Below are 12754 nucleotides of genomic sequence, written 5' to 3' on the forward strand. Positions count from 1 at the left end.
ATAGAATCAAGACTATTCTTTTCTCCTTGTAAGTTCATTGTTTCAGGTATCTTGTCCCAGTAACAGAGAACTGAGGAACAGAGAGAAAATGGGTGAGTCTAGGTTTCCAGATGTATCCAAACTTATATAAACTTAAATGAACAAATTGAACAGACAGCCCAGAAACAAGATTAGATATGAAATTATGATAATACTAGGTACTTATGTTTTTGTATGCCATGTGTTAAAATGAAATGTATTTCTTTCCTTTCTAAGATCGCTACACCAACTACTTGTTAGTAACAATAGCGATTGTACTTGCAGTAAAAGTAGCAGTAGCAGTCTATAAATAAATCACTTATTAAAGAAAAAATGTTGCGACTTGACAGATTTTGATGATCCCTCCTGGAAGGCATCACCCTCCCTGTGGAATGGGGGGCGGTGTTGGGAGGGGGGTCAGGGGGCATAGGAGGGAGAGGAAACTGGGGATATATATGATGTTGCTCATTAACAATATTCCTATAAATAAAATCAGAAAAACTGCAAACCAAATCCACACAACAGGCATTTGAAAACTCCAAGTTAAAAGTTCAAAGGTGACCCTATCTGTACTTGTAGAAATATTCTACATCAAAATGCAGACCTTAGATAAATTTACTAAAGTATGACATACCGGGTTTACAAGATGCAAATCTACTAACTGGTTTCCCCCGGTTCTGTGTCTGTGCACTACTGCCCTCTAATGGGCAGCATGTTAAGTGTAAAGGACCATCACATGTTTGGTCCCTAAAAGGACTTAAAAGAGCAGCAAGGATAGGATATTTGCCTTAGGATTTGCTGTACTCAAGGGGATCTCAGAAATACCTATTTTTACTTTCACTGTAAAGGGATAAAGGGGTTTTATCTGGTTCCCTAGGTTACTGACTTCATTAAGAGATACAGTCCAGTTTTGCTGCTGAAATAAGGAAATCCGTTATTTTTCTAAGAGTCCAAACCAACAAACAAATTTTTACTTGGGTTCGGAGAAATGTAAATACGAAGTAATAACCAAAGCCTTACACAACTGAACAAAATGACATGGAAACACTTCTGTGTAAGTCTGCCAGAATGAACAACCTGAGAAAGTCTGGCTAAATTAATGCCTACCATTAGGAGTAAATTTTAACTTTTGAAGATGATTTTCAAGGCATGGTCTTTGTAATCCTGATATAGTACACATAGAGAAACTCCCTGTTTTTCTCAGTCTTGAAAAAAACCTACAAAAATATACCCCATATAGCCAGGGAACATCTATTGTTTCTTTCTTTGCCAGAGTAAATGAGAGTATATACAGGTTTTACAGAAAAGAAGGCAAAGCATTCATGTCAAATACAGGCAATACAAAACAAAATAAAACAAAAATCCTAAGATTCACTAGGAATTCAAAGTAGGCAATAGCCACACTAGAAAAAAATTCTTCCTACAAATTTGACTTAGCAGTCAAATAAAGGTTACCAAATATTCAAGATTAGCTCAGCTCTTTAAAATTCTTTAATATCCTCTACTTATACTTAGCACTCTGGGGTATCACTCAAATCCTTCCAAATATAGTTAATCACATTATTATTGATGATGTAAATCACTAAATACTACCAATATAACTGGACTTGAGCTGACTGGTAGCACTTAAGATTGATAGAATGAAATATTCTTGATCTTTCAACTTTATAAGTCTTTCAATGATCACTTAGATGCATCACAGTCTCTTAATGCCAATGCATTTGGTGTTGAGGATTTTTCCAATCTAATATGCTGTTTCACCTTTGCTGGATGTGTATTTTAAACTTGACCATGTACTGTAAAAAGTTTGGCCTGTATTTATTAAATGACAATAGTACAGCCTCTCTAGCCATGATAACCAAAAGTATCTTCTAATATTGCCCAATATGACAATGTCTCTAAATACAGCAGGAGGGTTGAGGTTTTTGTTGTTGTCATTACTTTAATGACTCCAGATGGAGGGTCTTTATTCTTACCTAATTACTTTTATCACAAAAACTGAGACAGCATTTGCAGATAATGATAAGCTAAGATAATACACACTGCCTGTTTAAATTAAAACAATAGCCACAAAGAGACACTACTGCACATTTATGAGAACTGAAAGAAAAACAAAGAAACAAAAATAAATGATAATGAGTATTGCTGAAGATATAAAGCAAATGAAACTTTCACATGCTGCTAGTGGGAATGCAAAATAATATAGAAACTTAGAAAAACAATTAACAGTTTTAAACAAAGTTGAATGTTGTATTGTCATATATCCTAGTATCTCAGTTCTAAGTATTTGTCTAAGGGAAATAAAGATTATACTTACGTAAATAAATTATATGTATAAATGTTTAGAATATTCATTATTGCCAAAATTATTTCTCAGCTGATCAACAAAGAGATAAAACTTATGTAATCCATACAAGGTGAATGCTACTCAAATATGAGATGTACACTCTCCAGCTATGTGTGACCATGGAGAAACTTAAACTATATTGAGAGTGAATGAAACCAATTTCAAAACAACTGAATTATGAAAGAGACAAAATCACAGAGACAGAGAACAGACCAGTGGTGACAAAGCATTTGAGGTGGCAGGAGGATGTGACTATCAAGAGGCAGTAAAGAACTTTTCAGAGTGGTAAAAATGTTATATGCATCTACTATGGTGCTGGTGGTATATTGAACTTGTCGAAATGTATAGCTGTCACATTAAAATTTTTATTCTATGTAAATCAAATCACAATAAGTTGACTTAAGGTGAACAAGCAAAAAAGATAGAGAAATTTATGCTTTGAATTAAAGGGTCTTATTTCAGCTGATTTTCAAGTACCTTGAAATGAAGTTCCATAAAATTCTTACCACTCTGGCATTCAATTATAAAGTTTTGCATAAGGTCTAGAATCACAGGGATAAGGTGCCTAAGTAGGAAAACATGTGCTTTTACAGACACTAAAAGGCAGAGGACAGCTTTCAGTATTATCAACTGGGCACAAAAAAGGAAAAGTTGTAGAGATGAGTATACACTAATCTTTATGGCATAAAACTTACCAATGATTGCACAACTAGTCTCAAATGCATTTAGTCTTTTCTATTCCACTTTTCCAAGGTATTGAAGTCACCAGTACTTTTCTTAACTATTTAGGACATTCCAGGAATCAAGAAAAGTAGTCAAATATAGTTCAACTCATAGAACTCACATTCCTGAACCTCACTAAAGGGCAAAATAAAGAAGTGATGAGAAGAAACTGGAAAAATCAAGATTTCTTTGAAATCATGAAATGGGTTGTGAAGACAAGCTAAACACACATACCAGATTTAGATACAACAAAGTATTACAAACATTTGAATGGCTTCACCATTTCTCAATTTTAACCCAAGAACAATCAAACAGTAAAATTATCTGTTTGGTTCCTGCTTACCAAAGGGGAACTTTAGAAATGTGACTTTGACATAGTAGTGAGACTGGTTTGCATGTGGATCACTTTCCATAAACTGACATGATTCCTCTCCTTACCCCCAATTTCCCAAATGACCCTATTTTGTTGTTTTTGTCTTTTTAATTTTATAAAGTATCTATACTTTAGCAATGTTGGGGCTGTCACAAACCAGAATTCTACAAAGAAGGAACAATGACAATCTATCACAATACTCTTAGATTCTCAGTCGTCGTGTTCTTTTTTTTTTTTTTTGTTTTGTTTTGCTTTGTTTTGTTTTTTTCTGAAAGATATTAGGAGAATCATGTGCCTAAAATATACTTGTCATTACTAAGTTCTTTACATACTGGATGAGTGAAATCAACTAAATAAATGGAACTGAATTAGGTTTTTTTAAAGCCTACTAAAGACTCATGAAATATAAAGTATATTTTAAAAAGTTAATAAATAAGACAAGTTTTAGTTTACATAATAACACAAAGTTTCATTATGATCATTTTAAAAACTGAAAGACACAGGCTGTGATTTACATTCACTTGTAAGAGTATATAATTAGCTCAGCTGCAGGCCACACCAGTCAGGAGTACAGAGATCCCCTGCTACACCTAAATAAAGCTAGCCACCAGAAGTCCAGCTCCCAACTTGGACACTGGCTTCCTACTGGATCAGAGGTCACACTGGCTGCTAGAAATCCAGAAGACCAGAAGACCAAAGATGAAACAGAAACCAAGGAAAAAAACACCCATCTAACAAATACAAACTCATAAATCAACACCTAGACATAATCATCCCAATCCAGATACCTAAACGCCAGTGTAAGAACACAATCAACAACAGCAAGACCTGAATATTCAAACACAGCTGAAGCACAAGAAAATGACCTTAATGCCAACTTTATGAAGATGATAGAAGTCCTTAAAGAGGAAATAAAACAAAAACCCCAAACAACAACAACAACAACAAAAACCTTAAAGTTGAGGAAAAAACACAAAAAGTTGGAGGAAATTGATAAACCCATTAAAGAATGCCAAGAAAGCCAAGAAAATACAAACAGGTGAAGAAAACCATCCAAGATCTAAAAATTGAAATAGAAGCAATAGAGAAAACACAAACTGAAGGAATTCTGGAAATGGAAAATCTGGGTAAACAAGCAGAAACTACAAGCAAGCATCACCAACAGAATATAAGAGATAAAAGAGAGAATCTCAAGTATTGAAGATACAATAGAAGGAATATGTTCATCGGTCAGAGGAAATGTTGAGTCTAAAATATTCCTAACACTAAACATCCAGGAAATCTGGGATACTATGAAAAGACCAAACATAAAAATAACAGGAATAGAAGGAGAAGAATCCCAGATCAAAAACCCAGAAAATATATTTAACAAGAGCATAAGAAAATGTTCTTATCCTAAAGAAGGACATACTTATAAAGGTATAAGACGCTTACAGAACACCAAATAGACTGGACCAGAAAAGAAAGTCCCTGTACCACATAGTAAAACACTAAACACACAGAACAAAGAAATGATATTAAAGCCTGTAAGAGAAAAAGGCCAAGTAACATATAAAGGCAGACCTAGTAGAATTACTAGGATTACTCAACAGAGACTATGAAAGCCAGAAGGGCCTGGACAGATGTCTTGAAGACTCTTAAGAGACCATGGATGCCAACCCGGACTGCTATACCCAACAAAACTTTCAATCACCATAGATATAGAAAACAAGATACTACAAGACAAAGTCAAATTTAAACACTATCTATCCACAAACCCAGCCCTACAAAAATCATTAGATAGAAAACTCCAACCCAAATAAGTTAACTACACCCACAAAAAAGGCAATAAATAATCTCGCACCAGCAAAACCCAAAGGGAAACTCTCTCTTTCCACTTTACCCCCACCACCAAAATAGCAAAATTAACAATCATTAGTCATTAGTATCTCTCAATATCAATGGACTCAGTTCTCCAATAAAAAAAAGCACAGGCTAACAGACTAAATAAAAAAACAGAATCCATCCTTCTGCTGCATGCAAGAAATATACCTAGTATAATGGAAACTCAATGGAATCTATGAGAGTAACCCTAGCAAATACTCCATGTAATGAGAGACATGGAACCTGAATTGGCCATCTTCTATAACCAGGCACAGCCTTAAGAGGGGGATTAGGAAACCAACATAGCCACAAAATATTTGACCTACAGTTTGTCCTGCCTGCTGAGTGTTCTGGGACTAGAGCCTAGCACAACTGTCATCAAAGAGATCAGAGAGCCTTCATCCAGAAACCAATGGGAGCAGAAGCAGAGTCTCAAAGCCAAACACGAGGCAGATCTTGGGGAGTTCTCCAGAGGATGAAGAAGAAGGATTGGAGGAACCAGGGGAGACAGTAACACTGCAAGAACAAGGCCCACAGAATCAACGGACCAGGACAAATGGGGGCTTGTAGGGATCAGGAAGCCTGTAGGGGAGGGGTCTGACCTAAATCTTCTGCATATATGTTAGGGCTGAGTAGCTTGATACTCTTGTGGGATTCCTAACAGTGGGAGTAGGGGATACCTCTGACTCTTTTGCCTGCTTATGGGAACTTTTTCCTCCTACTGGGTCACCTCATCCAGCCTTGATGTAATGGTATGTGCCTGGTATTTATTATTGTAGCATATATGTTAAGTTTGGTTATGTTTTGTTGATATCCCTGGAAGGCCTGCTCTTTTCTGAGGGGAGATGGGGGCTGAGTCTGGGGGAGAGAAGAGGTGCAGAATAGAGACTGGGGAAAGAAAGGGAAAGGAAACTGAGGTCGGGAAGTAATACATGTGAGAATAATAAAAAAGAAAGTATAATCACAAGATGTTAATTGTATTGTAATTTTAGTTATATACTATTAAATATAAAGAATGCATCATAAAATTTAAGTTATAAGATAGCAAGAAGCAATTACTTATTTTGTCTTTGCATTAAAATGGTTTGGCACAATCCCTTATAAACTAGACTCTCACATACTAGAGCCAAAATGACGGCAGAATCCTAATTTTAGTCACCTTACTAGCTACAACATTTGGCCTGGAATTGTCTTGAAAAAAAGATCTAAGAACACTAGGTGGTGTTAAGTGGCACTTAACCCTAACCCAGAGGCAGAGGCAAGGGGATCTCAAAGTATGAGGCCAGTCTGGTCTAGAGGGAGGTCCCAGGGCAGCCAGGGCTACACAGAGAAGCCATCTGGAAACACCACCCTCCCCCCAAAAAAGATCAAAGAAATAAACAACTAGTTATTAAAAATATCAGTCCCATTTGACTTGTATGATTAAACTGATTTCCAGATGGCATTTTGATCATCTTTGAAATACATCAATAAACCATTCCTACCTAGAGAAGAATAAACTACTTCCAAATCTTCAATTTCCTCATCTATTCAACACCAGCCTTCTTTTACTGCTTAGGGTCACTGCTAAGTGAGAAAGTTTGCTAAAACACTGTCAAAAAATGTAATGGAAACATTGTTACTTTTTGTTGTTGTTGTTAATTTTTGAAACAGAGTTTCTCTGGCTGTCCTGGAATTCACTTTGTAGACCAGGCTTGGCTCCAACTCATAGATCTGCCTGCCTCTGCCTCCTGACTGCTGGGATTAAAGTGCATACCATCATTTCCTGGTTGTTATTATTATTATTTTTTAATTACAGATAGAGCCAATCTGACAGAGTGAAGTTAGGGATCATACATGAGTAAGTTCATAAATTTAAAGTCTGGATTTTATTACTTAATAACTACATGATTCTGAGGCAATTAAATTCTCAAGAAAATGGGCATACTGAACCTGCCTTAAATAGATGCTACAGGAGTATGGATTATACTTATGACTTAAAATGAGATGATTTTAAGAATACAGAATATATTCTTTTAAAAAATATGTATTTACTATGTATACAGTGTTCTGTCTGCATACCAGCAGAGGGAAGCAGATCTCATCACAGATAGTTGTGAGTCATCATGTGGTTGCTGGGAATTGAACTCAGGATCTCTGGAAGAACAGCAAGTTCTCTTCACCTTTGAGCCATCTCTCCAGCCCACAAAATATATTCTTATAAAAGGAGCTAATTATCTATAAATGGTAGTTAATTGAAGTAATGCTGTTGATAATTAAAATAAAAAATAATCCTTTGCCAGGACCAAGCATGTAATGCTCGATTTCTGCCTGTGTTACTGTTTGTTTTTTTTTTTTTTTAGACAAAAGTCACTGCCAAAACTGATAATAAAAATCACTAGTAAATGAAGAAATAAACTGGGAATATTCAGTTATGTATCAAAATTTAGATGGGTATAGTTCAGAAAGAATGACCATTTGTTTTAATACAAATCTTTCAAAAAGAATTATTTCTCTCAAAGGAAGGTCAGACTCCAAATGTAGAGTTTGAGCATAATTAAGTAGAGTAGGGGGAATAGCTCACAAGTATAGCGTAGGCTCAGTATATGCACATGCACATGCACAGGCACACATGCACACATGTACACACAAGCAAAGAAAATAATTAAGCAATATGTAACAAGGTTCTAATTTAGTATTTCTACTTTTAACTTACTGTATACCAGATTTCAAATGATTATGACAAATGTGTGACTAATAACTCACTGTCAAAACAGTTTACTTTATCAAATGGCTAGATTAAACAATTCACATTGGGGCCAGAACACTAATACCAAGTTTTTCTTCTCTATAAATTCCTTTAAAAACAAAAGCAAAAAAACTTCCCTCTGCTTTTCTTTAGAGGGCCACATTTCCCATTTGATTTATGTTTCTTAGCAAATGGAATAAAAAAGCTCCACAACCAAGAGTGATCAGCACTCATTTAGCCAAAATCCACTATTTACAGGCATGGACTCTCCCTGGCAGCCTAAGAATTCAGGTGGTTAGTCCACCACATTCTCATCTGCTAACTTACAACATTCTTCTCTCCAGGGAGTATTTTGGCTTCTGAGTTTCTGTGGTCACATGCCAGTTTTCATTCTTTCTTTCACCTTAGTTTATTACCTCATTAATTCAAAAGAATGAAACCTAAATGACAACACTGCACTATGCTGATACAGAGCACATCCCTTAGTGCTATCTAAGATTCTTCTGAGCTCCAGTGTGTTAAACTCTCTGTATTAAATAAACAGGAGCCCCAGAAGGAAATTTATAATGAAGGCAAAGATTAATGGGAAAAAAGTGTGGTCGAGGCATTGTCATGATACAGTAACTGATGAAAATGTGACACACTTTGACACACAGGACCAAGTGTGACACCTTGGGATTGATTATCCAAGGTATAACTATCACTGCTATGATGGTATAGTTTCTCAGTTCTGAAAATGAAACATTTTATTAATATTTTAAAATTAACTAAATACACTTACGTACATTTTTGAATAGTTGCTCAGCAAGTTCTCTGATGTGCTTTATCATCTTCATCGGGTTATTTTCTTCAACTTTAATTCTCTCTACTTCAAAAGCTACCAACTTGGAAAAAGAATCAAATGGCAATAATCAATACCCAAATACGCTGAATTGAAAAACTTGATTTTCATAAAAATGCAAACTAAAAATACATGTTATTTTAAAAATAAATTACTTTAGATTTATACTGGGTTTCACCTTTATCCCAGGATGACAAAGGCTTATCAAATTCATGGCTTGCCAGGTACTCAAGTGATTCCTGGGGAAGTCATTTGAGTGCAGAGAAGCATTTCACGCTATAGGCCTCACTCGTGATAATTCACTTATTTAGAAAAATTCAGAATGAGAGAAAAGACTCAAAATATTTTTTAACTTACAAATATTAACAAATAATTCATGCTGTGCTGACTGGACTTTATGGACAGTATGACCTGGGTTCATAGTCCTCATCTTTAAGTGACTATGGAACAGTAGGATGCCATTTAGACTCCTTTTAGTTCTCAAATGATATATATGAGATCCATCTCCCTATTAACTAGTTTGTTAAGACAATTGTGGGGGAATATAGTCTTCCTGTAGAAGACTGACATGAAAAGAATGTAGGAGAGGAAACAGATGAGAAGGGAAAGGAACTAGAGTGCCTTCCTTCCAGGAAAACAAAGACAGCACATAGCCTAATATTGCTATTAATGAAGTTTCAGAAACCAGTTAGGAAAGGACTTTGGCAAGCATGTTAGTTTAACTATAGAAGCCATCAACCATTGAGTACTTAATTAGGAACCTAAAGGTTGATATAAATGTTGGTTTGATCAAAGACTAAGTCACATTAACTGATATTAACAGGGAACCAAAGCTCAGTAAGTACCTACAAACAACCATGCAAGTCAGGGTACTGTGTCTTATAGATGCATGTGCTCATTACTAAGTGAGGCCCAAGCATAGGTCTTTATTCAGAAAAGAAACTCTGCTTCCCTTTCCTTACCTGTGAGTACTTAACTATCTTTACAAAGAATAAAAGATACATCTCAAAACAAAACAAAAAACTTTATTCCTACTTTCTTTTCATAAGATAAGCTACCAGTGGCAAAGGGTGACAGAGCCTTCTTTATTTTGGGCTGCAGGAGTGATTTTCTTTGATGGACATTGGGAACTTTAGAATCTATTGATTCCAATATGGTGATGTTTCAGAAACTGAAATACAAATGGTATTTGCTTTCCTGTGCCCATAATACACTGTTGTGAATATAGAATTAAGTGATAAATGGAAATGTATTTTTAAGAAAGAGAAAGCACAATAAATGTAAAATACTATCTTATTCATTTAGTCTATTTCTCCCTTTACATGTGGCCAAATCCTTGATAGAGAATATATATCTGGCCCAAATAGTTCTACTAAGGTGCTAGAAAATGGTAATTACTGATTAGTAGGAATGCTATAAATTTAAATTATGGCTCTATGACATTGGTGGACTAAACATAATGGCAAATTAGAGTCACAAATCTGTGCATCAAGTAAAATCCAGTGGCAGACTGACAATACTGAATAACTGTATTTCAAAACTGAGCTTTATTTCTATAAACACTGTCCAGTTTTCAAAAAGATCTAAGAAGCTATTCAATCTTAGTTATTCAAACTTCTTTATGTAGTTCTGAAACATTCTATAATTTTCTCAATTTACATTATAAATATCAAGATTTGATACATAATATTTAGATTACTTAATGTTTAATTTACAATTTTTATGAATGAGTAAATGTTAAAATGATGGTTTTAGTCATTGATAAGAACTATACCTCATCAAAGAGATCGCAGGCTCTATATGGAGGCCCTCTTTCTGAAACAAAACCTGCAAATGCCATTCCATTGAGCACTTTCGTGAGGAAATCATTCTCAACCAAACCACGCTGCCCCAAGAAAGCTGTCTATAAAGAAACAAATGTGAAACGATAATTTATCACTGGGTAATTAATAAATAGTTAAAATAAAAATAGAAAGATTGAAAATTGCTTGAATGCTTTCAGGTATAACTAAACATTGTCATGAAACACATTGCTTTCAAAGGGTTTTGTCTAATACCTGAAATATTACATGTATTTGGAAAAATAAAAATCCATCTAAGAGAAGGAAAAAATCAGATATTAATATTCAACTTTAATAAGAGAAAAATCAACTTTAAGTTTATATATTCTGAAGGAAAATATTATACCAACACTGTGTCACATAACACAGTGACTTTAATCACATTCAAAAAATTAATTCAATACACATGGCCAAGAGAGTGGTTCTTTAAGTGAGTCCAGTTGGCAGACAACCTGGCACTATGTCTTACTTTGTGAAAGTGAATCACAGGCTCAGCATGGATCCGTATAAGCTGGAGGCATGACCTATATCCTTGGAACAGTTGTGCAAATAACCTAAGGAAAACTGCTCGTACTTCTTTATCCTGGAATTATAAAAAGAAACACATAGGTTATTTAATTTAAAATCAACAACAACAACAAATTAAGTAAAACAGAGAGAAGGAAGACATTTGAGTGAGCAAGTGTCCTGTGCTTCCAATATTGTCTCCCTGAGCAGCAGACACAGACCCATGGGAGTCTACCTATTTTGGTCTGTTCTTTCTACTGAACCAAATAAAATTTGATTCTAGTTCATACAGTTTTCTTCCAGAGGAAAAATAAGTACAAGAGTTTTCTCTTTTACTGTGTCAGTGAAAGGAATATATGCCAAGACCTTTGATTTTTCTATATGCAAAAAATTATAGTTACAAATATAAAAGGGAAAAGCTCTCAAAAGATTATATGACTTTAAAAAGTAAGTCTTGCCAATCCAGGCTTTAATAGAAAGAGTTTTAAAACCATTAAAGAAAAGTCCACATTTATTAGTCAAAATCTTATTTAACAGATAAAGAAATCAAGGTCAACAATGCTTATATCACTTTTCAAAGGACCATAGCTCTGCAAGATCTCCTACTGGTCCCACATTCACCTGTAAGACATAAACTGAGCAAAATAAAAAAGGGGTGTCTACTATTTTTCCATTCTGTTATGACTGCTAATCCAAATACATTGTGGAACACTTATTCCTCAAACCTGACTCTCTCCTATAATCAACATTCATTGCTTCATTTTTCTAAGTATCCCCATCCTAATGCTGATGTACCACAGTGATACAGCACATGCATAGCACGAGTAAGGCTCATGGTTTGATACACAGCACTACAGAAGTAGTTTTCCAGACTAAATCTGAAGCACTGATTTCTTTTGTTGTCCTTACTCTTGCCTCCTAAAAAAAAAAAAAAAAAAAAAAAAAAAGTCAAATATTCTCTCCTGTAACACCTTCCTGAGGACAGAATTCTAATTTCTATTTGGGGATACTACTAACTAATTTACTTCAGTGAACCTAAAAGTATTAGCACTCGTTTAAAGTACCAAATTTGAATATTAAATTTCTTACCAGCATTTTTGAGTGGGATAAAGCTGTTCGTGGAGGAGGGAAAGCATGATCTGCTACTTCCAAATCAGGGTGCAAAATCTAAAGAAAACAAGTTTATTATATAAGATATCTAGGATTAATAAGACTTACCCTATAGTTTCTTTGAGGCATTAAGTGAATTGTCAGTATATGAGTTAGATTATATTCCCACTATGTGATATAAATCACTTAATTGATACAGCTTTGCATGTACTGTTGTGGAAAGATCCCTAAGACAAACCATTAGATTAGAAAAAAAAAAAAATCTCCTAGGTGCTGGATAGATATGGCTCAGGGGTTAAGAGCACTTGTGTTTGCAGATGACCAAGGTACAATTCCCAACATGATGGCTCATAACTTCCTGTACCAGTTCTAGGGGCTTTGACATCTTCTTCAGATAGGTACT

The 12754-nt window shown here is 34.9% G+C and overlaps 1 protein-coding gene across 4 annotated transcripts in view; it reads right to left on the reverse strand.

Moving 5' to 3' along the window:
• Positions 1 to 12754, reverse strand: part of Sbf2 (SET binding factor 2) — a 319861-nt gene that overhangs the window by 139166 nt on the left and 167941 nt on the right. For all 4 annotated transcript variants that reach the window (XM_051192671.1, XM_051192670.1, XM_051192673.1 and 1 more), the window contains exons 10-13: positions 12331 to 12408; positions 11204 to 11317; positions 10668 to 10796; positions 8838 to 8936 (exon numbers count right to left, since the gene is read on the reverse strand). In XM_051192671.1, the coding sequence (XP_051048628.1) occupies positions 8838 to 8936; positions 10668 to 10796; positions 11204 to 11317; positions 12331 to 12408 (420 nt within the window). The remainder of the gene's footprint in view (positions 1 to 8837; positions 8937 to 10667; positions 10797 to 11203; positions 11318 to 12330; positions 12409 to 12754) is intronic.

This window comes from Phodopus roborovskii, unplaced genomic scaffold (assembly GCF_943737965.1).
Source record: "Phodopus roborovskii unplaced genomic scaffold, PHOROB, whole genome shotgun sequence".
Classification (NCBI taxonomy): domain Eukaryota; kingdom Metazoa; phylum Chordata; class Mammalia; order Rodentia; family Cricetidae; genus Phodopus; species Phodopus roborovskii.